Source organism: Calliopsis andreniformis, unplaced genomic scaffold, assembly GCF_051401765.1.
Source record: "Calliopsis andreniformis isolate RMS-2024a unplaced genomic scaffold, iyCalAndr_principal scaffold0001, whole genome shotgun sequence".
NCBI classification, from domain to species: Eukaryota; Metazoa; Arthropoda; class Insecta; order Hymenoptera; family Andrenidae; genus Calliopsis; species Calliopsis andreniformis.
The window spans coordinates 38964512-38992107 of NW_027480422.1; the positions used below are offsets into that span (position 1 = coordinate 38964512).

At 45.3% G+C, this 27596-nt stretch overlaps 3 protein-coding genes and 1 long non-coding RNA gene across 4 annotated transcripts; all 4 read right to left on the reverse strand.

Annotated features, from left to right (window-relative positions):
- Positions 1-315: 315 nt before the first annotated feature.
- Positions 316-958, reverse strand: LOC143186420 (uncharacterized). The gene is made up of 2 exons (XM_076390095.1): positions 831-958; positions 316-737 (listed from the first exon to the last, which is right to left on the reverse strand). The coding sequence occupies exon 2, from the start codon at positions 722-724 to the stop codon at positions 329-331; it is 396 nt and encodes a 131-aa protein (XP_076246210.1). The 5' UTR covers positions 725-737; positions 831-958; the 3' UTR covers positions 316-328.
- LOC143186455 (uncharacterized) lies at positions 762-6772 on the reverse strand. The gene is made up of 3 exons (XM_076390129.1): positions 6752-6772; positions 6569-6680; positions 762-1596 (listed from the first exon to the last, which is right to left on the reverse strand). Exons 1-3 carry the CDS (start codon positions 6770-6772, stop codon positions 1382-1384), a joined length of 348 nt encoding a protein of 115 aa, XP_076246244.1. The 3' UTR covers positions 762-1381.
- Positions 6773-7703: 931 nt separating this feature from the next.
- Positions 7704-8948, reverse strand: LOC143186419 (uncharacterized). The gene is made up of 3 exons (XM_076390094.1): positions 8701-8948; positions 8448-8613; positions 7704-8387 (listed from the first exon to the last, which is right to left on the reverse strand). The coding sequence occupies exons 1-3, from the start codon at positions 8943-8945 to the stop codon at positions 7704-7706; spliced, it is 1095 nt and encodes a 364-aa protein (XP_076246209.1). The 5' UTR covers positions 8946-8948.
- A 13060-nt stretch (positions 8949-22008) lies between these two features.
- Positions 22009-23868, reverse strand: LOC143186504 (uncharacterized). Its single transcript, XR_013003057.1, has 2 exons — positions 23462-23868; positions 22009-22165 (listed from the first exon to the last, which is right to left on the reverse strand). It is a non-coding gene; the product is annotated as an uncharacterized LOC143186504 (long non-coding RNA).
- Between the last annotated feature and the right edge of the window lie 3728 nt (positions 23869-27596).

The window sequence follows — 27596 nt, forward strand, 5'->3', positions numbered from 1 at the left end:
CGATTTAATACGTATTATACGTACGACAGAGCACCTAGTAAGTCAAAAGGTGACAATTCAGCGAGATTTGCCCTCTTGGAATCGAGGGCTGACCTGAATCTCTGAGTTTCATCTCCGTCAAGGAGCAATAATGCTGCTTCCTGGTTGTTCCCTGAGCGACGGAATACAACAGAGAGTGTTAACGTACGTGCCTATCATCTCTGCGTTACTCACGCTCTGCCACTCCATTTGATAGCAATCCCCGTGTGACGAATAGATGCACACAGTTACGTGAACGGCGTCGTGGAGCCTCTGGTCGTCATCAGCCACCAGGACTAGCAACCTCTAGCTATAGCGTATCCCCTCGCTCATGAATCCCCGCTTTCATCGGGATTCGTACGAAGCGAGCCTTTCTATAAGGTGCAAAAGCGAAGAGAAGAAGCCCCACTCCTCTGTATCCACTCGCGTATCGACAATTTCTTTCTAGCGAAGAAACGTCGATAACACAGTCCACTGCATTGCTTTGTGTTACGACAAGGCATTGCTCCCACCTGCAGATAGGTTCGTTGTCGAAGGCTGGAGTCGGGAAGGCTAGGTACAGTGTGATAGCCATCCTCTCGCTTACCGGTGCGGTTCCACCACTATTGTCTTTTTCCAGACCCCAGCGTCGTTGACTGGCGTCATCAGGACCAGAGAGCCCCCACTCCATCGGCTGTCGCAGGAGCCTGCCACAGACGAGAATCATCCAGCCCAAATTTCTACAACAAATAAATGTCGTAAATAAGCCCTTGTCAGGGCCGACTTAGATTTGATTAAGTGTACTCGTTTTCTTGAAAAACCCTAATTCTCACCTTTTCCGGAACCTGGTTAGATCCCTTATTCTAAGCGATTCCAACACAGTCTAAGATCTCGTCCTATGATTCAGTTTAGTTTCCTTATTAAACTTATTATAACTCTCATTTCCTACAGTGCATTTTGTTCCATTTCTAATCTATATTAGTTTAGTTTTTTCCTTTCATTTATCGCTAGATTACCTATTTTTATTTCTATGCTCTATTCTCTTCTATTTATACTTATGGTAGGATCAATTTGCTTTTAACTTTATAAGTTTAGAGTCGCGTCCAGTCAACTCCTTTCTTAATAGTTTTAATTTTCACTGCTATTATATAATCTTCTATTTCCTTTCTATTGTATGATCCTCTACTTTAAATTCTATCTATCTAATTTTAATTCTAACTTTGAATTAGCTTAATTCTATTCCATTTCTATATTATAAATCTCGATTTTTATTCTATAATTGCTTTTACGTGCATGCTGGAGGTCGCTCTTTATCCTTAATCTTTCTATACATATAATACATTCCCTTTTAATTTTATTACAATTGTTTTGCTTATTTTGTGCTTTATATTTCTTTCAGGAGTTCCACGGGCGGGTTCGAGACTTCTGCTGTGATTTTGGGGGTCTCCGGTGTGTCCTTTGATCGTGGCGCCGATTTCTCCTCAGCCTGGTCCTGTTTCCTTGCTTTCCTCAGGTCAGATACGTCCTCGCCACCCTCTCCGAAGATCCTTTCAGTTTCTCCCTCTTCCGCAGCTCTTCCTCTCGTTCCCTTCCATGGCTCTACTGAAAAAATATTCGCTTTGTATTTTCTTATATTATTACCCTACTGTTTACATTTGTTTTACTATTTTTAGGTTTAACTTAATTTTAATTTATGTTCCTTGTTATAGGCCCATCATTCCCCAAGTTTCCCCGGATTCCAGGTCCTCCACTGCATCCGTGTCGAGGTAAGTATCCAGTCCTTCTTCTTCTCTTTTTCTCTCTTCCTTTCCTTTATTTTTCAGGATCGCACTGCAGAACTTCGAGAAGGCGTCCCAAGCTGTCTGATTCCCCAGGATTTTCTCCATTATAATCTTCATGGTTAGTCTTTTTTCTCCTGCTTTTAGTTGTTAGAATCGCTTAGAATAAAGGACTTAACCAGGTTCCAGAAAAGGTGAGAATTAGGGTTTTGAAAGAAAACTGGTACACTTGATCAAATTTAAGTCGGCCCTTAAAAGTGCTTAATATTACGACGTTTATTCGTCAAAATTTAATAGCTTCTGGGGCAGGGGCCTCCTGGTTGTTCCAGGTGTTGTCGTGCCGGGGGAGTGGTGCGCTCTGGTCGGCGACGCCTGTCAACGACGCTGACGTCAGAAGATAGCGCCGGAACCGCACCGGTAAGCGAGAGTGTAAACCAAGCTGTATTGAAGACTCCCGACTCCAAGCTTTGACAACAAGCCTATGTAGAAGGGATAGCAATACCTTGCCTGTAACGCGAAGGTAGTGTAGTGGACTGTATAATCGACTTTCCTTTACAATTAAAGGAATCGTCTACAGGCGAATGCACAGAGAGGAGGAAACCTCTACTCTACGTCTTATGCACCTTATAGAAAGGCTTGCTTCGTACGAATCACTGCGTAAGCAGGGATTTGCGAGGTGGAAGATGCACTGTCCCAAGCTGGTGCTAAACTCGGAGGCTGGTGACGGCCAGAGGGTCCACGATGCCGTTCACCTCACCGTGTACATCTATTCATCACACAGGGGTTGCTACTAAACGGGTGGTAGAGCACGAGTAACGTAAAAGTGATAAGCACTTACAGTGATCTCGATGCGCTTCTGACGATTTGCAAACTTAGAGAATCGGGACAAACACCGATTCCAAGAGTGCATTAATTCGCGAAAAAATCCCTTTTCTGCGAACTGATCCGTCTGTCGCACATATAATACGTGATAGCCGAACAGACTAATATATCAGGCAGCAAGAGAAATTGATCAGACAGCTAGAATTCTAGCGCTTCGAAGACTTCGAGCGTTTTGGAGAAACCAAGTTGCTCTTATCGAAGTAGTCTCGAAATGGCTATAATGCCGCTGATTCACTGCTATCTGTCGAAGGACTGGCGCAAGACTGATGAAAGACAACTGCTGCGAGAGCCGCGTGTGTTTCCGCGAAACGCGAAACACGCTAATTTTGCCGTTACGCGGCGCTCGCTAATTATCTTTTGCACTTTTCTAATGTGATACGATTCACTACGAATCTCGCAGACGAGCCAAATGCCCGTTACATAACCGCTTTTTAAACCCCAGTTTTCTTCTTAATTCCTCCCTTTATTCCTACCATCTATCACACTCCATTAGTGTGTGTTCCGGGGTATCCCTTATCCCTTGATGATACCAGCATTCATCACTTCTACCCTTCCCTATCCTTTTCCTAAGTGTATTAAAGAGTCCGAGCCCCGTCAGTGCTTGAGTCTGGTAGAAGTCCAGTTGTCCATGCTTCCTTTTAACCCCTGGTTCAATGACCGAAATCAGTTCAAAAGTCCATCTTCCTATTCTTCTCATTGCCTTTGCCATTTTTCCCTGGATATCTTCTCCGCCTCCTTCTTTAACCATCTGCTTATAAGCTTTCTCTCCTCTTCCTCTCCTTCTCTCATTTCCCTTCTGATGTCCTCGTTTATTTCTGGGGGTCTCCGTGGTGCTGATTCCTCCGCCATTTGTTCCCCCTCCACTGTGTATCGCTCTTCGTCGTATATTCCCTTCGCGCACCTCGCCCTTGTTCTTCTCCTAGACCCTCTCCTTTCCTCCACATCCTCGATGTTGTATTTCTCCCATGAGAAGAGATCCCTCCTTTCCTAGATCTTGATTGTCCATCGTACACAGCGTCTCCACCGGGACCGTCTTAAAGACCGCCGCAAACCTCGCCAGTCCTATCCTTTGAGTCCTGCGAATTAATGACCTATTAGTCATTATAAATTGCGTCTGCCCAGATAGGTACCCCGTATAACAAAATCGCCTCCGTCGTGTTATATAGTAGGTTCCTTGTTTTTTGTTTCATCCCCATCGTATTTCCTATTAGCCTGCTCAGTGCCGCCATCGTCGTGATTGTCTTGTTCGTCGTTTTAATAATGTGGCTCCTATACAGTTTCCTTTGATCGAAAATGACGCTGAAATGTCGCTGAATTTCGGCGACTTTACGCTCCTTCTCGTCGCTCCGCGACGGGGGAAGGGATTGTGGGCTGGCTGGTCGACGCGCCTGCACGCTGGCTAGGCCGACTCGTCGGCTGTTATCAGCCCACTCCGCTGTGGCGATGCTGGTTTGCTTGAGCTCGGATGTCCTTGTCTCTCCTGTGGTCGACTCGTTGGACTGTCCTTTTCTTACTCACTATTCTTATACACTATATTAGCGTCCACTTCGCACTTATAACTATTCGCATTAAGCATTTTTGTCTTACTCACTACGCGGTTTAGTACGGCACCTGATCACGGTAACGGGCTGTCCTTGTCTTACACGTTATCAGGCCTATGCCTGGTATTAAACCGTCCTTCTCAACGCACACTGAGTCTATGTTCTCACGGTTTTTGAGGAACTTTTCACTCACGCGGATGCACTGGCATCTCGTTTGCACTCGTGTCGGCCTCCCTACTCCAAAATTTCGGACTTAGTCTAATATTTCTCTAAGTTCCTCTTATACCTAGGACCGCTTACTATAGCGGTGTCTCACTCGCACTCACTTAGTACTCCTATGGATTGTATTGAGCTGTCTTTGTCTATTGACAGAATCCCGCACGCCACACGATTTCTTTGCGGTATTTCGCGCTTTTTCGCGTTTTGCGAGACGCAGCTCTCTCCTTCAGTCACATGGGGTTACCCCCTCTTCGAAAAATTTGAAGATAGAATTTCTCCAAAATTTTTCACTTCACTCCGAGATTTTTCAGTACAGCGAGTTGCGACCATTCGATCCGTTCTGATTTAATCTTTTTTGAATCCGGGGAACCGTTCCTCCGTGGCTTCCCCTTTTCTAATCCGTCTCGAATTTGACTCGTTCTCCCGACTTGCACCTGAGGGGTGGAGAGTCACGTGATCCATCGCAGTTTGGCCTTGCGGCCGGTCGTTTGCCTCCTCCGTACGTTACCCACGGGTCTGTATGCCAGGACGTTCGTACATTGCCCCCTTTTTTGTCTTTCCGAATACCCTTCGATCTTTAAATTTAGCTCGCTGTACTGTTCTCGAAATTTCTCTGTTCGTTTTGGAGATTCATGCCTTATACCGTTACCTCTTATGAATAATTCTTACATCTAATACACATTATTTTAATCCCTACTTTAATTTTTTAATCCATCTATCACTAATTTAATTTATCTTACTCCACGCGCCCGTTTTGTTGCAGAGACTCTCCTAGTACATTTTCAGGGTCATTTCCTCCATTTTCTATGTTTTTATTTATTACTCATTTCTATAATATAATAAAAAATTTTTTATTATATATATATATATATATATAAACCAATCAGAGAGCGCGAATAGCGAGCGCTCGGCCGACCAGCGATAGGGCACAAGCTACGCGGAGCGTCTGCTATTCACCGTGCTCGAGGCTTGTACAAGAAACTCAAAATGTATACGTCAATGCTCAATTTCTCCTAAACTAGTAGATGAAAAATTATGAAAAAAATTAAGACCACGTTAACTGTTGAGACATATATTACAAAATTTTTTCAGATTTTTAAATTAATTATCCAAGTTATAAAAAATAAAAAACAAGAAGAAAGAATTTAAAAATGCCGATTTAGTAAAGTAATGCCATAGTAAAAAAAAATAAAAAGCAATGTATTCGTAGTTTCTATGAATTATACGTTATTTTACTGTGTATTAAAACATTGAAAAGTGTACAATAATACTTATTTCATAATGAATGAACGAAAATTGGACGTATTAGTTGCTGTAATCGGTAAAAAGTACGGAAAAAGTAAAACATGTTTAAATAAATTGAGACTAATAATAATATGTCTCTAGTAATACGAGTAATTACTATCGGTAAAACTCACTCATTTGGAGAGGAATTCACCTGCTGCTTGAACACTTGCTCCATTAGGTCGTTATGCCGATCCCGATCATTGGGGGATGATGCCCAGGTAGCGCTGATCGCAGGTATCCAAGACCACAAGAAGACACTTTGCATTCACAACACTTCGTGGTCCCTAACACTGATCACTTCACTAAACGAGCACTTGACCTTTTAATGACCGACAACCGATTACTTTGAAACGTTCTGCGGCATTTCGTAAATAAAAACAAGATGTTACACACTTCGGCGGCGAAATTACGATCGATACTGACAATTTTTTCCGAAGTCTTTTTCCTCGTGCCCTCGCATCCCTCCAGCACGACTTCTCGGGGTGTAGCTTCGTCAAAATACTCGAATTTGATTTGCTAGCTGACACCAATAAGGTTGGATCTTCCTCGGTTACTTTTTTTAGTGGAGGTGGTAGTCTCTCCTTCGAGTCGAAAAAGTCACAAGCAAATTCATGGAGAAAATATAATATATAATATATACATAGGTTTTAGATTCTACTTATTCCTGACCCCTATATTATTTTATAATACTACATTCTAGTTTTATCATTTTCTATCGCATTTTTATAATTTTATATCTATTCTAGTGGTGTGTGCTGGTATTTATCTTTATCCCTATCCTCTAATACGCTTATACATATTTTTCGCTTACAGTCTTTTTGCTTTTACATACATTTGTTAGTAATTGTATATATTCTCGCTTACTTTTACAGGTTTTTTCCACAGGTGAGTCCAATAGTGTCGTTTCAGCCTTCGAGATTTCAGTGAAGGTGGCTCCGGTTCGGTGACGATTTACTCTTTCAAACCTGCTTCCTTGCTTCTCTCAGGATCCTTACATTGCTTCTCATACTTCACCACAGCTCATCTCCGCCTCCCATCGTGCTTCACTCCATCATCTGGCTCATCCATGGGTCCCCTGCAAAAGTTTTCAAGGCTAAGTATTCTTATACATAATAATTTTTCTAATTCCTCTTATATAAGTCTAACATGACCTAACTTCTCTTTTTTCTTTTTATAGGTCTACCATCCTCCAAACGTCTCCGGATTCCAGGTCCTCCTCCACGTCTCTGGTGAGTATGATACTATCTTCTCCGTTGCCTCTCTCCCGTCTGTTCGTCAGAGCACGCGTGTTCTATCTCCGATCGCCGTTAGGTGAGAAGGAGATAGGATGCTTTGGGTCCTTGGCCAGGTTAAAGAGTTGGAACTCACCGTGAACTTGACTACTATTTATTTAAACACTGATTAGTTCTGGTACTGTCGCGATATGGTTCGCTAGATAGGCTATGCCAAAGTGCACCGCGCTCTTCGATCGTATCGACGATCCGCGTTCTTTTTGAGACAAAACGGGGGTGGCCGAAGCCGTCACGTTTTACCGATCCTTTGTGAATTCGTTTACCTCGGCGCGGAGGTATTGAAAGTCTGCGGTTTCTACTGCTAAGCGCACGTGTACTCACACGAGCTACAACATCTCCCCCTCTCTCTCTTCTTCTTCTTTCTTTTTCAGAGTTTCCCTACAGAATACCGAGAAGGCGTTCCAAGCTCTTCCTTCTTCAATTATCTTAGTCACAATTGTCTCCATTTTCAGCTGTTCTTCTGTGACCTCCAGTGCTTCCCTCATGGTGTCGCTTTTAGCTTGCCATTTGTCAGAGTACACTAAGGTATGTTCTGGAGTATCTCTCGTCCCCTGATGGTACCAGTAGTCGTCACTGTCGGTTTTACCAATCCTTTTCCTGAAAGTGTTGAATACTCTATGTCCTGTCAGTGCCTGCGTCATATAGAAATTTAATTCTCCATGTTCTCTGTTTAACCAGGGTTCAATGGTGGGGATTAATCTGTAAGACTATCTCCCGACAATTTCCCCCTTCCATTGCCTCTGCCATTTTTCTAACGATTCCTTTCGGGCTCCTTTCCTGAGCCACCGTTTCAGTTTTTTCTTCTCCTCTTGCTCGTCTCCGTCGGGGATGCCCAGGTCTGCCCCGCTGATGTTCGTTGGTCTTGCTGTCATGAAGTCCTCCACCATTCGGACCCCATCCACCATCAGCCAGTCGTCGTCGTACACCCCTTCGGCATACCCCGTCCCCGTTACTCTCTTCGGCCTTCTTCTTTCTTCCACATCTTCCAGAAAGTATTTCTCCCATGCATATAAATTTTTTCTTTCCTCCACCTTAATCGTCCACGGAACCACCCCCGTAAGCACGCAGAGGGTCTCCATCGGGACTTTCCTATATGCAGCTACTACCCTTGTCAGGCCTATTTTCAACAGAAATCTATTAGTTTGATTATAAATCGCACTTGCCCAAATTGGAGCCCCATACAACACTATGGATTCCTTCGTGTTGTATAGAAGTCTCCTGGATTTCTGACTCGTTCCCGTAGTGTTTCCCATAAGGGGGCTCCGCGCGGCCAAGGTACTAACCGCTTTATTCGTAACCCTGGTGATGTGGCTCCGAAAAGTCCTGGCTCGGTCGAAAGTAACCCCTAAATATTTAATTTCTGGACTGGGCGGGACCCAACTCCTTCCACACTGCAAAAGAAATCATCCCATACTCTTTTGTTATTCAGTAGCACTATTTCTGTTTTTTACCTTTGCTAGTTCTAGGCTCGTCGAGTTCAACCATCTCTGTACTATATTAATTACTAATTCTATCTTGTGTTTCAGGTCCCTTGCCGTCCTGCTCTCTACGCTGATACCCACATCGTACACAAATGCAATAATCTGCGCATTTCCACGTAAGTACGCATTTCTCAGCCTGATGTCCCTCCCCAATGTTTTATACGTTATGTATCTCTCGCTGAAATAGTCCCTTATCATGCGAGCGAGGTAATGGGATACTCACCTTCTCTCGATCTCCTCTAGGATTTTCTTCCATTTCAGGATATTGAAGGCATTTATGACGTCCAGAGTCACCAGTTCTGCGTACTTTTGCTGCTCCGTCGCCCTTTTCGCGATTCTTCGTACCCTTTCCTTCGCATCCATGGTCGCTCTACCCCGAACAAAACCCATATTGTTTTCTGCGAATGGCTTTTCTCCCTGTTCTTTCATTAACCTCGCCCGCAGAACGTACTCCCTGAGTTTGGCCATGGATCCTATAATACAAATAGGCCTGTAAGCACATGGATACGCAGGGTCCTTACCTTCCTTGAGAATAAGAATGGTTTTCGCCGTCTCTCATTCACTCGGTCATTTTCCTCGGTGGATTATAACGTTTAAGAGGGCCACGAAGCTCTCTGGTTTATTATTTGCTAATCCTTTCGTTGCAATTATAGGTATCCCGTCAGTCCAGGCGATTTCTTGGGATGAAGTCCTGTTGCTGCTTCTATAGTGTCCTCCCTAGTGATTTGAGGGAATGTGTGGTCAATTCGTCAGTCTCCAATGACCCTTTCTTCTCTCTCTCCCTCTCGAGGTACGTCTTCTTCTCCTTCCAGGCGCGGGAAGAGGGTTTCATCGAGGACCAGACCTTTTTTTTTTTTTTTTTTTTTTTTTAATACAAACCCTCCTCCGCCCTCCGCTTCATTCCACCCAGCGGAACGGTGGTTTGCCTTTAAACATCGCTGAATGGAAGGCGGACATCGCACCGCTACCGGGTCCTCCATTGATCAAACGGGCTGAGCCAGATCCGGGTTAGGCGCAGGCTAGATGTTCTCCCTGTTCTATCCTCCTAACGCGCCTTCCCCCAACCCCCTAACCCTCTTTTAACCGCGACCCGAATCACACCACCACGACCAAGACTCGCCCTCCCAGAAACCAAACGCCCCACCCCCACGCCCCAAGACCCACCCCCTAAAACAAAACGCCCCACCCTCGCGCACCACACTGGACCGTTACACTGGGGACTCCCCGCCACAAGCAGCAGGGAGCCATCCAAGCCCTGCCCACTGTCCTTCCCGAGAAAACCCCACACCCCGCCCCGCCCCGCCCCGCGCTCCGCAAGACCCGCCTTTAAGAACCCCACTGCCCACCTCCGCGCCCCGCGAGGAGGCCGCGACCCGGATCCAGGGAGGAAACTCAATCTCTGGAAAGGCGACGCCCCTCGCACTAACCACTCTCAGCGACCCGCTTTCGCGCACCTGGACCTGCCCCTAGGTACCCCTGCGCCCCTCTACCGCGCCCCACCCCTGCGCCCCTCTCCCGCGCTCCACCCCTGCGCCCCTCTTCCGCTCCCCACCCCCGCACCCTGCGAAAAGATCCCCCCCGGGTCGAGGGAGGAAACTCCCTCCACGGAAATGCGACGCCCCTCGCCCCACCCACTCCCCACGTCCCACCGCCGCACCCCAAGGGCCACCTCTAAGTACCCCATGTCCCCACTCTCGCGCACCGCGGTGGACCGTTATGCTGAGGTCTCCCCGCCACTGGCGGCAGGGAGCCACCTAGGCACGGGCCACCGCCCCGAGAAACTCAATGGCCCCGCCCCCACGACCCGCTAGACCCGTCTTCAAAAGCAGCATGCCACGTCCCCGCGAACAATATCCACCCCAAACACCCCCAAAAACCCCATACCCCCGCACCCTGCGTGTAAAGTAGGAGTGTAAAAGCTCCACCAATAAAATAAAATGAATTCCTTATTTCTTACAGCTTTAGGGTTCAAAAAAAAATGTTTGCATATATTTTGGAGTGATAGTGCCATACACACACCCATGCTCATACAGACAATATTACCGGTTAAATACGAGATAGATTCATTCCTTCTTTCGTTCACACGTCACCGGCGTACGATCACTCTCTCCTCGTGATTAACTTCAAAAGCATACACTGATAAAAAGTAAAAATAAAGCACGGGGTAACTGCTGCTGTCCATCGCGGTCGTGCGTTTTAGGTCTTCGTCCTTCTTTCTTTTTCTCTCTTCTTCTTCCTTCTGTCGCATGACCTCCTGACAGAATCTTCTAAATGCAGCCCAGGAGCGCCTGTCTTCGGCGATTTTGTCGTCAATGCCCTCCGGGGTGATTTCGCCTTTCCCGACGTCCATGGCTAGCATCATTTGTGTCTTTTCTGCGCTCCACTGGGGTTACTTACATAAGGTATGCTCCGCATCGTCTGAGACCGAGCTCCCGTACCAACAAACATCCGTTTCCGATTTACCAATTCTCTTTGGGAATATGGCGAAGCATCCATGTCCCGTGAGGATCTGCGTGACATGGAAGTCCTAGGTGCCAATACGTATGCTCCGATCCCTCCACTTGGCAATTTCAGGCATTATGCGGTGTGTCCACCTACCAGTTGTAGCGGAGTCCCACCTTTCTTGCCAGATTTCATCCATTTCGTGGGATAACAACCTAGCCGCCGCCTTGATCTTGTCCTTCATGGAGGCTTCCTCCCGCCCGTATCTCGTGCTTGCATTCCTTTTACCCGCCTTTAAATCAGACGCGATGTCATACAGCCTTTTTCTCTGCGCGCATTTTGGGACGAGGGGTGGTATCCCTGCTAGGACGCATAAAGCGTTTAACGATACTGTCCGATAGGAAGAGACCACTCTGCCTAGACCCGTTCGTTGGATCCTATTTATTAATTTAGAGTTAGCGTATTCCTTGGCAGCATCCACCCACACAGGCACCCCATACAGGACCACTGATTCCAGTATGCGGTAGTAAAGCCGCCTCGTCGTCTCTTTTGGGCCACCGGCATTTATCATAATTCTACTTAGTGGTGTAGCCACCTTGATGGCCTTCCCGGTTACATGCGAAATGTGTCCTCTATAATTTCCTCTACGGTCGAAACGTACGCCCAAGTACTTTATAACACTACGTGGGTCCAGTGTGGCGCCATCTAGCTCGAATCTGAAGCCTCTCGGTATTCTTTTATCATTCAGGAACATAATCTCGGTCTTTTTCTTAGCTAATAGGAGTCCTCTGCTGCTTAGCCAGGTTTCTGGCTGTCTCATAATTTCTGTCGTTTTAGCCGACATCTCAGTCAAAGAGCCCCCAAAGACCATATATGCTACGGCGTCAGCGTAGCCGATAACCTCACAGCCCGGCGGGAGAGGGAACGGGAGAAGATCATCATATACAGTAATCCACAGCTCCGGTCCAATTATTGAGCCCTCTGGTACTCCGCGTTCGACGTTTTTCTCAAATCATCTGCCCTCTGTGTGGTATTTAATCTTCCTGCGTGGATATCTCGCCATCTGATTCTATTGAATGCATTTTTGACGTCAAGCGTGAGAAGCGCAGCGAACCTTTGCTTAAGTATCGCCGTCTCAGCAAAACGTTTCACCAACACAGGGGCATCTGTGGGGATCTACCCGGTCTGAAACCACATTACCTTTCGGAGATGCCTTGTGGACCAAGCGCATCTCCGATTCTCCTCTTCAATATATGCTCGAGAAGCTTCGGGCATGCATCTATTACGCATAAAGGCCTATATGCGTCCGGCCTGGACGGGTCCTTATCGGGTTTCCTGATAAGGGTTACCCGGAATGTTTTCCACTGACGCGGCAAGTCCCCCACTTCTATGCATCCGTTAAAAAGGTCACAGAACTTCTTTGGTGCATAATGTGTCAGACCTTTAATGACCTTAGGCGGAATGCCGTCCTGGCCGGGGGTCTTTCTGGGCGTGAGATTTCTTGCTGCCAGTATCACCTCCTCTTGTGTGACAAATCTGGTGAAAGATTCAGTCCAGAGGCGGGTCGCAGGAGTGGTGCTCTCCTCTTCTGTCTCGCCGGTATTGGCTGATAAGAGTGCATAAAGGACCTTATCCATAGTATCCTTAGAGAGGGCTGGAGGAGGCGCATCTCTGTTATTTATGGTCCTCATGATTCCCTTATATGGCATACCCCATGGGTCCTCATCTATACTCGCACATAGATTCTTCCAGGCTTTCATCTTTTTCTTGAAGATCTCCTGCTTAACGGCTTTTTGTGCCGCTCTATGTTCCTGGATACAAGTCGGTAGATTTGCACGAGACTTTTTCCTAGCTCTCTGTAGCCTTCTTCTGGCTTTATTTACAACCTTACGGAGAGTATCGATCGATGGTGTCCACCATCGAAGCCTGTAGCTGGCACGAATCCATTTTGGGGAGCGTTTCATACATCCGTCGCAGACCATCTCCAAGACCCTGCGGAATTCCGCCATCTCTGTCACGGACCACGGAACACTGTCCGGGAGGAAACCTACATAAGCATCGAAGGCGTTCTTCATCTTATCGGCCTCTAGCGTGTTTAACCTCCATTTACTCATCCGGCGGATAAGGGGTAATGATGCCCTACTGCCAAAACTATGTAAAATATATTTATGGTCCGATCCGGAGTACAAATTTAGTAACCGACTGGTTTTGACCAGCCTTAATGCGGAGGTGTCGCAAGCCGCGATATCTATTTTCGATATTTTACTAGGTCCATACTATCCAGAGCTTCCGTCAGGCGTATGCCCCTTTCATCATTTATCGCCGGGTCCCATGCGCGTGATTTGGCGTTAAAGTCACCAGCGATCACGAGACTGTCTGCAATGGTGGTCCTCAATACGCGAATCTCCTAAAGGCAGCGGTCATATTCTTCTAGCGAGATATTTGGTGATATGTAGCAGGCTAATATCGTAACACCACCCATTTGCACCCCAACAAATCCATGGCCGATAATGGTACTGTCCTCCATGATAGGTATACAGTTGAATCCGGTAATCCATAGTGCAACCGATCCAAGTTTGCATCACAGATCCAATTACCCGGATGAAAAAGGGGCTCCGCTATTACCACAACATCTATCGTCAGGTCACTTGCCATTTTAACTAATGAGTCTTGCGCTAAACGGTAGTGATTTAAATTTATTTGGAGTATCCTAATCACCTTGAAGGCGTCATCACACTCTTGAAGTACTCCTTATATCTTGCGCATCCCAGCGATCCGGCCACATGGGACAGGCGATTTTCAGACAGACCCATCTTCTCACACAAGAAACATCTCGGCGTCGACTCACATTCTACGATATTGTCTTCCAAGTTTCCACATTTACAACATTTTTGGTGTTCATTTATTTTATCTTTGCATGTTGCCGCAAGGTGCCCGAGATCATGGAATCTAAAACAGCAGCGAACTTGTGGGATCTCCTTAATTCTAGTTATGACATATCCTATCCTAATGCGATCGCCGTCCTTCATGCCTAGTGCTCTCTTTGCCGTTATCTCGACTATTGCAGATCTGGTGCCCATATTTGTGGTTCAGACGGCATTGACGTTTATATGGCTCTCTTCCTCCATTTTATAATGTATCCTCAGGTCTTTCTTGATTTGCTCTTCGTCGACAATCGGGTCGAGGTCACGCAGGGCGAAGGATACCTTGGGCCGAAGGATCTTAACCCCTTCCCCGGACCCGGTGGTTGCAACTATACCTCACCTAATTCGTCGGCATCTGCTTCCTTATTCAGTTCGATAATAAGGTCGCCGTTTCGCGATTTCCGGACAACTCTATCATTCGTCAGCTTTTGTAGGGTAGCGATAGTAATCTCTTTAAACAGGTCGGCATAAGTCTTGCCTTCCCATTTTTTAACAAGTACCGCTTCCGTCCTCGGTGCCCTCATACAGGGTGTTTCTAAATTCGTGGGAAAACTCGGAGGTGTAGGTAGAAGACAAGAAAATAAATCGAAAACTTCCTATGCAATATTCTCGGAAACGCTTAGTTTGTTAGGTATACGCGATTTTATATTTCGTAAAATACCGATGTAACAGTGACCCATCCCCTTTAAGGTTAGTGTCCGGGCTTCGACGAGGCCTCGAGCTTTTAAAGATCTAGACATTTCTGGGCCTAAGTGAGCCTCTGGCGACTCGCAACGTGTGTGGAGAGATACTTTATCGAATGGAAAAGCATACTTTCTAACTGAAAATACTATTGATATTTATCTACGATTAAGGGGTTGCTTTGGCATTTTTAGAAAATCAAAAATTTTGCTCTTTCACAAGGGGATAACTTGAACCTTTTTAAATAACGTGGAAAAGATTTCATACTAAAATATTAAAAATAAAATTCGGTTTGAATGCACTGTCATTTCTCAAAATGTTTCAAAATGTATTTTTACATGTAAACTTTTAACGTCACTCCAACTAAAGTATTCGAGAAAAATGCTATGTGTGAATAATAAGGACTTACCATAGGTTTATAATTGATGTTCGAAATAGCCTCCACCCTCACGCAAACATATCTCTAGACTTTTCCGAAAAGATTGCTGAATTTTTAGAAACATTTTGAGAAATGACAGTGCATTCAAACCGAATTCCACTTTTAATATTTTAGTATGAAATCTTTTCCACGTTATTTAAAAAGGTTCAAGCTATCCCTTTATGAGAGAGCAAAATTTTCGACTTTCTAAAAATGCCAAAGCAACCGCTTAATCGTAGATAAATATCAATAGTATTTTGAATTAGAAAGTATGCTTTCCCATTCGATGAAGTATCTCTCTACACGCGTTGCGAGTCGCCAGAGGCTCACTTAGGCCCAGAAATGCCCAGATCTTTAAAAGCTCGAGGCCTCGTCGAAGCCCGGACACTAACCTTAAAGGGGATGGGTCACTGTTACATCGGTATTTTACGAAATATAAAATCGCGTATAACTAACAAACTAAGCGTTTCCGAGAATATTGCATATGAAGTTTTCGGTTTATTTTCTTGTCTTCTACCTACATCTCCGAGTTTTCCCACGAATTTAGAAACACCCTGTATATCGATTTATCTTTCTAGGCTTGGTAGGGATTTTCTCCTTATTCTGAGTTGGAGCTGTGGTAAGCTTGGCTCCTTCAGTACCCCACGTGGTCTGTTTGGGATACCTTCTTTCAACGCGAGTCTATCGCTCTTTCTCCGAGGGTACAGTATCAGCATTCTCCGTGTCGACGTCCGTCTCACAGGCCTCCTCAGGTACGGCAGGCTCCTCTTCGTTGTACTGATGTAGGTTTTTAAGCTTTTTTTGTGGCTTCTCTATAGGGGGAGTCCTATCCTTGCGCTTCTTTAGCACCCATTTTGGGGAGTGAGTTCTCTTTTTCTCAGCGGTTTATCCGCTGTCTCCAGTGGTCGGTCGGCAGAACCTGCGTCGGACGTAATGTCAACGAAGGGAATATTTCCCTTTCTCGGCGTCATTTGCGTCTCCACGTTTCTCGTCTCTCTAGTCGCTGCGGCATGCCTGGTTTTACGGCTCTCCGCGCGAATTTCATATTTTTTATAACGCGTTCCAATTCGGCGATATTTTTCGCTTGTTCGGCGGCTACATCCTTTAATTGAACTCTGACATTATAGTTCTTATCTAATTCGATGTCGAGGTAATTTGCCTTTGCCGCGATTTTCTCCATATAGGTCGTAGCGACCTCTAAGCCCTCGATAATCATTTCGCTTTCGGACTCTCCTGGTATTGGGAGGGGCATCAACTTCTTACTCCTCCATTGGTGTCGCTTAGCCTTCAGCTTCTCATGTAATAAAATCAGCGAGCGGACGAGCTCACTGATCCTTCGGACTTTTCATTAGAACTCTCCGGACAACTTATGTATACTACATCTGGCGTTTGGGCTTTATCAGGTCTGTGTCTTTCCACGTTCATATCTTTGTCCTTTTCCCTTTCCGTTTCGTCTCCCTTGACCTTATCCTTATCCTTTTCCTTATCATCATCCTTAAACTTATCCTTTGTCATTCGCCTAGTCGTCACCGAGTTTCCAATCTGTTGGGGTTTTTTAATGTTCGTACTCATACTGGCTGCCAGGGCCTTGCTGTTTGAAGGGAAGAGAAGGTCAACCCAGGCACAGCCCTATTACCCGGACAAGGCAAAAATACTGCAGGGTGTCGCCTGGTGCAGGGATCGTTTGCGACCGACTTATTATTGGACGCTGTAGCACGATCATTCGCCCCTCGACACGGTGCCTTCTGTCTTGAGTTTCCACCGCGTCCAAGTGTGCATGTGTGTGCGTGCGTGCGTGCGTGCGTGCGTGCGTGCGTGCGTGCGTGCGTGCGTGCGTGCGTGCGTGCGTGCGTGCGTGCGTGCGTGCGTGCGTGCGTGCGTGCGTGCGTGCGTGCGTGCGTGCGTGCGTGCGTGCGTGCGTGCGTGCGTGCGTGCGTGCGTGCGTGCGTGCGTGCGTGCGTGCGTGCGTGCGTGCGTGCGTGCGTGCGTGCGTGCGTGCGTGCGTGCGTGCGTGCGTGCGTGCGTGCGTGCGTGCGTGCGTGCGTGCGTGCGTGCGTGCGTGCGTGCGTGCGTGCGTGCGTGCGTGCGTGCGTGCGTGCGTGCGTGCGTGCGTGCGTGCGTGCGTGCGTGCGTGCGTGCGTGCGTGCGTGCGTGCGTGCGTGCGTGCGTGCGTGCGTGCGTGCGTGCGTGCGTGCGTGCGTGCGTGCGTGCGTGCGTGCGTGCGTGCGTGCGTGCGTGCGTGCGTGCGTGCGTGCGTGCGTGCGTGCGTGCGTGCGTGCGTGCGTGCGTGCGTGCGTGCGTGCGTGCGTGCGTGTGTGTGTGTGTGTGTGTGTGTGTGTGTACGCGTGTATGCAAAACGCTTGGAACCGGGCTCTTTTTCGCCACCCCGCCCGTGCAGCCTTCGGCATGTTTTGACGACCTTGGCTTTCGGCGTTTACCCTTCACTCCGTTCGCTTTCCATTGCAGGTACTACCACCAGAGGACCAGGATGAGGACCCAAAGGACCCAGGACCAGGACCCGAAGAACCCAGCCCAGGACCAGGACACAAAGGACCCAATACCAGGACCACCAGCCGGATGACCTACAACTGAATCGCAGAGGCACCACGAGGAGGTGGAGCGAGAGGATTTGGATCAGTTGGGTCCGCAACTTCACCGAAGTTCTCCACACCAGGTACATATCACAGAAACACACCATCTGAGCGCCACCAACCAACAAAGACTAGACAGATACCCGTCGTGGGCGGGTCACCCCTGTGCTCACCAGGCGGAGTGGGCTCTTACGAGTCCAGTCCACCCAGTGGGCCCCCGGTTGAATGCCCATGACCAGCATCCATCCACCTAAGCCAGAAGGTGGAGTCCTCAGGTGAGTATCCCATAGGGAACCTGATAACCACCCGGATGTAGGAGAACATTAGTTCCACCGAGATTTTCGGTCCGGTACCCAGTTCGTCGAAGCACCATCACAAGTACAACGAGCAAGCAGCACCAGGAAGACCCTTCCGGTCCATATACGCATCGAGGGCCAGACTTAACCCAGACCTATCGAGTTATGCGAGTTTATAACGGAAGGAGTAACCACCGGTGTGACTCTCAGGCCACTATCAGACGTAACCGTCCGACTTCATGCCGACACATGGAGGCAATAACCCGTTCCTACCCTCTCCCCCATCTCCAGATCACCCCTGCTTTACTTGCCCGGGCCTATGCAGGATGTGCCTTTGGCCGGGGGTACGTCCTCGTCAGAGCCGTGCGATGGTTCCTCCCTAATTAAAGCTACGTGGTATGTTCGTTAGACGAAACGGCTCCTCAGGCGCAACCGACCCCTGCAAAGGGATCGACACTCGACTTTCGTTGATTCGTTACGCTTCTATCCTCGATTGGAAGTCTTCCTAAGCTATGGTAGAATTAATTTCAACAGGCGGCTCAGGGACACTCAGCCCCTCACGCGCCTTTCTGGTGGGTACCCCACCGCGGCAGTTCCCCGTGCGGGCGGGTGCACTCGCCACGCCTGTGGAATATTCATAAGCTCACCCCTCTGTCCCACCAGAAAGGCGCGTGAGGGCCTGAGTGACACGGAGCCGCTTTTTGAAATTAATTCTACCATAGTCCAAAATTAATCCCATCGCGACCTAGGACTAGCTATCCTGGTACCTTCCGCCCCTAACTAATCTTACCCCCACCCTCACTGTTGTTAAGCCAACTGAATTTCAGCGAAATTGTCTCATCGACCAGATGACCAATGTTTTTCGATCGAACTATTGACAATATCAGTTCAGTCAGTGTTTTTGACGCGTCTCTTTTTCCCAAAATTTACCCCTCTCCCACCCCTTATGCCCAGAGCCGTTGAAAGCCCCCCCCCCCCTCCCCCCCTCGGCGGGTAAGCAAATCTAGTCCCCCTCCACCCCACGGTATGGGTAACCCCTTCCCTTCCCCCTCTACCTCCTTTGCCCTCGCGTGACTTTACTCTGTGTCCTCTAACCCCCCTCCTTCTTCTACCTGCCCGTGAAGACTTCCAATCTCCAGAATTCGCAGCTCAGATTTTTAACCATTACAGTGCCGAAAGGGGGTGTAAACATTCCCTCTCTCCAGCCCCTGTACTTCTCCCGTTTTTCAGGGAGGCCATTCCTTAGAAGCCCCATATCCTTTCGGATAGGTAAGTTGGATTGGGCTCATCATCATCCAGCTATCCGTCTTCACTTCTCATAACCAAGGTGTATAACATGTGGTAAGTAAAAGAGGGATTTTTTTGGAAACAGCACGCCCCTATGTTCTACGTTTCCGTGGAACTATGGAACAAGTGGCGTTGGATATTTTAAACCGAAAGATTTTGAGGACTTGAGAATCATCTACTCCTATGCCCTGCCATACAAGGTTCGCTATGGAATAGACTATACCGAGGATCGGATACACAGATTACGTCCTGCTTATTCTTCGACACTTCTATCCAGATATGGCCCAGTTTCAACCGGGATGTGTGAATTCGAAAGTGGTAGTTCCCTCTTTACTTCCTGCTATACACCTTCTCTCCTCATTCACTTCTTTCCTCTTTCTCTTCTTTCCTTTTTTTCACTTTTTTCTCTTTTTCCATTAAAGAAATTTTTTTTCACTTCTTGTTATAGGGTTTAATAATTAAATAGTGTATAACACAGATTCTGATATTATTCCTTTTATCTAGAGACGCGGTAGCGTGTCGACGCCAAGTACATGAAAAAGAACATATACAAGGTGTCCCGGAATAAGTGTAAGTCCCGAGAAGGGGTAATTCTTGGGGTAATTCTAAGCAACTTTTTCCTTAGCGAAAATTTTCTCCGAGCCTTGGTTAACGAGTTATTAATGAAAAACATCGACCAATCAGAGAGCGCCAATAGCGGATGGACGGCTGTCCGGCAACAGTGCACACGCTACGCGTAGCGTTCACTACTTGCTGTGCTCGAGTCTTGTGCAGAAACTCAAGATCTCTATGTTATTGCTCAATTTATCTTAAACTAATAGATCGAAAATTATGAAAAAAATCAGTAATACGTTATCTATCGCGACACATATTATAGAATTTTTTCAGATTGTTAAATTAATTGTCTAAGTTGTGAAAAATAAAAAACTAGGAAAAAGAACTTAAAAATGCCGATTTAGTAAAGTAATGCCACAGTAAAAAAAATAAAAAGCAATGTTTTCGTAGTTTCTATGGATAGTACGTTATTTTACTGTGCATCAAAACATTGAAAACTGTAAAATAATACTTATTTCATAATGAATGAAGAAAAATTGGACGTATTAGTTGCTGTAATCGGTAAAAAGTACGGAAACATTGATTCTTATTTTTTTAATTATGACGGACTAAGGCAAAACATGTTTAAATAAATTGAGATTAATTATATGACTAGTAATACGAGTAACTACTATCGGTAAAACTCACCCATTCGGAGAGGAATTCACCTGCTGCTTGAACACTTGCTCCATTAGGTCGTTGTGCCGATCCCGATCATTGGGGGATGATGCCCAGGTAGCGCTGATCACAGGTATACAAGACCACAAGAAGACACCTCGCATTTACAACACTTCGCGGTCACTAACACTGACCACTTCACTAAATGGGCACTTGACCTTTTAATAACCGACAACCGACTATTTTGAAACGTACTGCGGCATTCCGTAAATAAAAACAAGATGCTGCACAGTTCGGCGGCGAAGTTACGATCGATACTGGCGAGTTTTTCCGAAGTCTCTTTCCTCGTGGCCTCGCATCCCTCCAGCGCGACTTCTCGGGGTCTAGTTTCATGGAGGTACTCGAATTTGATTTGCTGTTGACACCAACGAGGTTGGATCTTCCTCGGTTACTTTTTTTAGTGGAGGTGGTAGTCTCTTCTTCGGATCGAAAAAGTCGCAAGCAAATTCATAGGGAAAAGCAGAGACATATCGAATTAGTGTAGGAGACCTTAACGAGTGTCTCGCATGATGTGGCCGTTTATGATCACAGGTATTGCCCTGCAAGTTCGAAGGAGCCATTGGCACCTGAGACTGAAAGCCGCAAGGGTTGCGTCGCGTTTACCATGGAAGTCCTTTCGATGTATTTGGACGGATGAAATATGGATCTCGAGAATCTCGACGAAGCTACACCCCGAAAAGTCGCGCTGGAGGGATGCGAGAGCACGAGGAAAGAGACTTCGGAAAAAATCGCCAGTATCGATCGTAATTTCGCTGCCGAACTGTGCAACATCTTGTTTTTATTTACGGAATGCAGCAATACGTTTCAAAGTAGTCGGTTGTCGGTCATTAAAAGGTCAAATGCTCATTTAGTGGAGTGATCAGTGTTAGGGACCACGAAGTGTTGTCAATGCAAAGTGTCTTCTTGTGGTCTTGTATACCTGTGATCAGCGCTACCTGGGCATCATCCCCCAATAATCGTGATCGTCACAGTGACCCAATGGAGCAAGTGTTCAAGCAGCAGGTGAATTCCTCTCCGAATGGGTGAGTTTTCCCGATAGTAATTACTCGTATTACTAAAGTCATAATATTAATCTCAATTTATTTAAACATTTTTTGCCTTGGTGCGTCATAATTAAAACAATAAAAATCAATGTTTCCGTACTTTTCACCGATTACGGCAACTAATACGTCCAATTTTCGTTCATTCATTATGAAATAAGTATTCTTGTACAGTTTTCAATGTTTTGATACACAGTAAAATAACGTACAATCCATAGGAACTACGAAAACATTGCTTTTTATTTTTTTTATTATGGCATTACTTTACTAAATCGACATTTTTAAATTGTTTTTCCTAGTTTTTTATTTTTCACAACTTAGACAATTAATTTAAAAATCTGAAAAAATTCTATAATATGTGTCGCGATAAATAACGTATTACTGATCTTTTTCATAATTTTCCATCTATTAGTTTAAGATAAATTGAGCAATAACATAGAGATCTTGAGTTTCTGCACAAGACTCGAGCACAGCAAGTAGTGAACGCTACGCGTAGCGTGTGCCCTGTCATCGGACAGCCGTCCATCCGCTATAGGCGCTCTCTGATTGGTAGATGTTTTTCATTAATAACTCGTTAACGAAGGCTCGGAGAAAATTTTCGCTAAGGAAAAAGTTGCTTAGAATTGCCTCAAGAATCACCCCTTCTCGGGAATTACACTTATTCTGGGACACCTTGTATATATGTCGACTAACGCTGCCGTGTATCTTTACAGGAGAATTGGCAATTCCAACCTTACCTGAAACATATTTCATTAATGTCTCATCACACGCGCAATATTTTCTGAATTTAAAAGCATTTTTCTTATGTAAACCGTATCTGAGCCTCCTAATAAGACCAAATTCAATAAAATCGGTCAACCTATGACAGAGATATCGTAATATCATATCATGGATCAGTCCAAAATTGTATGCTTTTCTTCTGATTCTCCTTATGATTCTTATTCCTCAGGCAAATTTTCGTCAACATAATACGTATACACGTTACACGCATACATTCAGCTAAAAGAATCTAACACATGTTACGTTCGTCGACTCTCGGAATCATTCGGCATACGCGTTACGCACACACATTCAGCCAAAGGAATTAACACATGTTTCGTTCCTCGACTATTGGGGTCATTTGGCAGGACCCGGCGGCCATCATTGGTTAGAGAACCGATCGAGTGACATTTTAGACGCAACCGGCATAGAGGTTATACGTAGTAGGTTATAGAACGGAGAATTTAATTTCAGTTTATAAATTTATTCTTCTGTGGTTCTTCATTATGTTTGTTGTTAAATTTGTTCTTCTGCGATTCTTCATTACGTTTGGTGTGGTATATTATACGATACGAAGGCTTTTCACACGTTTAAATTTTACGGTACGTAAATTTAAAGTAACGTTCGTTTGTACTGTTATTATTTATTAGAGTTTATTACAAATTTCTCGTTTCTTGTTTCAGCTTTCAAATAAAGTATATCAGGTTATCGGTAGGATGTTTTCCGAGAGATTCTCCTGCGTCGAGCTGCCGTGAGCTCTAGGCAGGACGGCCTGATAACTTCGCCGTATCCGCCCTGCAAGTCGCTCTATAAATGGACAAATTGTCCGGATGGGCGCCAGGCACTTTCTTGCCAATTACAACGAAAACGAACGACAATATGCGACACTTGCAGTGCCGGTACGGCGGCAGTCCTCGGCTAGCTCGGCGAAAGAGGAAGGGTCATGGTCTGGACACGCAGAGGAATCGAGCCTTCACGGCAAGGCAGAGACGAAACGCTTATTATCTTCCACAGATGTTTATTAGATTATCGGCACCGTGCAGACGGCACGGTTACGGAAGACTACAGGTTGTCGGTACGGAACACTTCGGCACACGCGGACTCGCCCGTTACAAAGTTGTGTCGATCGTAATGACACCGGAATAGCGATACAATTCGATAAGTTACGCAATACCGCGATATCAAAGACGCCCTGGAGGAAACTCGAATCGCGCCTAGCACTAACGACACTCCGTGCCCGATAATTAGAGACCAAGGTAATTCAAGCGGCTTACCCTAATTCTTCGCACTCCTGAAGGTTGGTCGTTTCGGCAACGAGTGAGGACACTCGGCACGCGCGCATCAACCCCCCGATTCGCGGCACGTCGCTCCCTCGCGCAAGCGCTACAGCCCCTCCACGTACTCCCTCTAGCTCAGGCGCGTATGCGAGGAGCGAGGCCCTGCTCCTCTCCGGCGACGATCCGCATTTCCTCATCATCGTGGAGACTTCCCCAGGACTTCCCATGGCTCCTGCCACCTGGACAACGATCTCCGGGCTCGCCTCCATCCTCGCCTTCCGCTTGAGCCTTTGTAGAAGAGCAGCACCGCGGGACCATCATTCGGCTGGTGGGTAGATTTTCCTCGAGCTCTCTGGTCCACCGCGGAGGCCGCAAGTCCCTCAACTCCGAGGGCGGAAGGCCCTTGTACCATCCGGTACAGATACGGCGCCTGAATCCGGAAACTGCACGGCCAGGGGACGGGGACAGCCTCAGGGTTCCTCAGGTCTCTTCTACAGCCCTGAAACGTCGTGCGCTCTCGGCACGGAAGCACTCGAAATTAGCAACGATTCTCAATACACGATATTTTCCCCCATGAGACGTCTTTCGGCACGTATTCCGCAAGGGGGCCGTACGGTCCTTCCGTTCACTACTTTTCACTGACTTTAGTAAAACGGGGACAGCGCTATGCGCAACGTCACAAGTAAAGTAAATAATAGTTTCCTCACAGAAGTTTGCAGTTTTCCTGATTGGTCCTGCGTGTTTTTTTCAGATCTACAATTGCATGAATTATTATTAGTAATTTACTAGTTGGATCGCGCCTTATCATATAACATCACTGGATTGGCATGGAGGTTATCTGCAGTATAAGGTTGTAGAACGGAGAAGCATCTTCATTAGCACGTGGTGACATGCGTTTTATTTTTCGATACTGTTACGATAACATTCGTAAGGATTTCATACCACCAAGATGTATTTTAAATAACCTTGATACATGTTCAGTTCCAGAAATAGCAGTGTTGAATGAGTTCGAACGAATTCTCATTCAAAGAGTTGAACCGTTTCAAACGATTCTAAGAATGGGTACAGTAATACATAAAAATATGCCATATAAACATATGTTTCCAAAAGTAAAGGGGAGAACATTCCAACTTCCTTTGCCTTTAGAAGAAGCTTTAAGAAAAATCTGTTCTCCGACTGAACCGTTACATTTAAATCATGAATTATATATATGGTGCGTGGCGTTCCAACAAAGTCTAAAATAGTTTGGGAAAAGTTAGTTGACTTGAAGAAAGTATGGAATGCCTTAGTATGGTTGAAAGCCAGTAATTCTTTATATTCAAAAATTGTTTTACCAATATCTCACGATTTATTGCTTTCTGCCAAATTACCAGATTCAGAATTTCAAGAAATCCTTGACAATGATAATAACGAATCTGTCGAGGACGTTGAAGGTGGAACACCTAATATTGACAAAGGCAACAAACGTGCATTATTGACGCAAATGTCACAATCTGATTCGTATTATGATCAGTTTATGATTTGTCCAATGTATAACAAAAGGGTTAATGAATCTGCTACTGCGCTCTATCAAATGCTTAAAGTTCATGACATTCCGCTAGGCTATCGTGCTGAATACATAGATGTGAAGTGTTTCCCAAAAAGAAATTGGTTCGTTTGACCGATCATGAATTCATTAAATCAATGCTGATATCCAAGCGTTCTCAACTTCGATTGAACATGCAATATACTTTTCATTTATTACATGATACCAATATGCGGCAATTAAACGCTAGAATTTATCACAAAATAAACATCACAAATCCACGTGAAAAATACACAGCTGCTGGTTTTTTAAAACAGGTCTCTAAAGATCAGCTGCAAACGAACTTGAACACTATATTTTCCAGATTACGCGATACAGCACAATATTGGCAAAAATCGAGAAATGACTTGAATTGTATGATACACCATTATGGACCAGCTACATGGTTTCTCACGTTCAGTCCAAGTGAGTGGCTTTGGACAGATTTAATAGAATATCTTCGTGAAGTAAACGGCCCATCGATGACTAAACCTCTGATCCCATTGCAACTGCTAGATTTGTAAATAATAAATTCCACGCTATGCTGGATTTCATTCGTTCGCCCAACAATCCGATTGGGAAGGTGACTCATTACTTTTGGCGTAGAGAATATCAAAGCAGGGGATTACAACATTTTCATCTCTTAATTTGGATCGAGGATGCCCCTATAATCGATAAATCTTCGAAAGAAGAGGTAGGAGCATTCATTATGAAATACATCACTTGCAGATTGCCATCACCGCATGTGTCGCCAGAATGATATAGACGTGTAATTGCACATCAAATGCATAAATGCAATAGTTATTGTTTACGCAACAAAAAAAACTAAAAATTCCTTCTGTAAAGTATGTAGATTTTCGTTTCCGCGTCCAGTTACAGATAGTTTGATAATAAGAGATGTGGCTGTTTCTATGGGTGCCAGAAAACAGTTGCAAGCAAAGGGTAGACTCTATGATCTTCCACGTTCAATAAAGGAAGTCCGTATCAATGACTTTAATCATCCCGTTCTCGTGACTTGGGTAGGTAATATGGATATACAATATATTGGGGAAAAGTCAGGGTTGGTAACATATTACTGTACTAAGTACGTGTCAAAGCCTGAACAAAGTTACGCTACGGACACTATGGGCGCAATCAATTCTACTAAGTCATTGGCTAGCCTTCTGGGTAGCTTTGGAATGCGCATGCTAAATCATAGAGAATGTAGAGCGCCTGAATGCCCTAATACTCTTTGAAGATTATCATTGCTCGGCACTGACTCCAATACTACTATTAGATGGTTAGATGTAAATGTAATTAGAAGTAGGAAATTGAAAACTCGCAAAGAAATTGAGGATTTGGAAGGTGAATCCACAAACATATTTTTTCCATCCCTCATAGATTATTACTATCCTAACAGACATAAGGAATTAGAATCTATGCATCTGTATGATTTTGCTATGTGGTATGACATTACTAAAAATAGACCGTCTGAAAGAACTGAATATTATGAAATCCGTGCATATTTGTTTTTGAAAAAAAGGAAAATAGGGTATCTTATGAATCATTATAAGTACAATGTTCAAACCGAACTTGAGAATTATTATTTCTCATTGTTATTATTATTCGAACCTTGGAGAAACACCGATCAATTAAAAAATGGATTTAACACATATGCGGAAGCTTTTTCGTTGTTACAATCACAATTGATAGAAGTAGTTCAATATTACAAACGAATAACGGATATTTAATAAGCGCGTGATCGTGTAAAGGAAGCAATTGAAAAAAACGTGTTGAATACTGTAAAACAGGAAGAAAATGATCAAGACAATCACCCACTAGAGTGTGTTCTCGTTGAAACAGTTGACGCCATGAAAGATTTTAAAGACGCAGAAAACAAATTTGATTGTGGTGATCTTGCACAAATGATTTCGGAATTGAATACTGATCACAAAAAGATATTTGATAAAGTTACGAAGTCCTTGACGTCTAACGACAACATTCTCAGACTTTATGTGAGTGGAGAAGGTGGCACAGTGCAAAATAATACAGTAAGTATTATTTTTATATCATATTTTTAGTTATTACTCAAACAAAACGCTCTTAATTGTATCCCAAAGACACTACTTGTCGCGCCACTCTCATGGTCCGTTGCTTCTGGTGCTCAAGACCCAAAAAGTTGCCACTCCGCTTCCGCAGGTACTTTTATCACTACCTCGCCCCTCTACTCCTCTCCTTCCGTCGATGCGTTAGGCTCTTGGGGTGCGGCACTGTTCATATCGGAGGTGTTCTCGGTTCTCCTCTCTCTTTTCTTTTCTTTTGCTAACAATATATTATGAGTTCCAATTATATTTTAACATAAACACAATGTATATCGTATGTTTCCATTTACGATTAGAATAAGACCGCCATTAGAAAATAAGACATTACACACGCGCGAACTCCGACTAGCAGGTATATAAGGAGCTGCAAAAGCAGCAAGAGACATACTTTATCCTGGCATCAGGTTCCGAATAGACGAAGATCTTGAAAGCAGCTGATATACTCGTTCAGTGAGATCGAGACAGCTCCTTTAGAGGTAGCGACCGT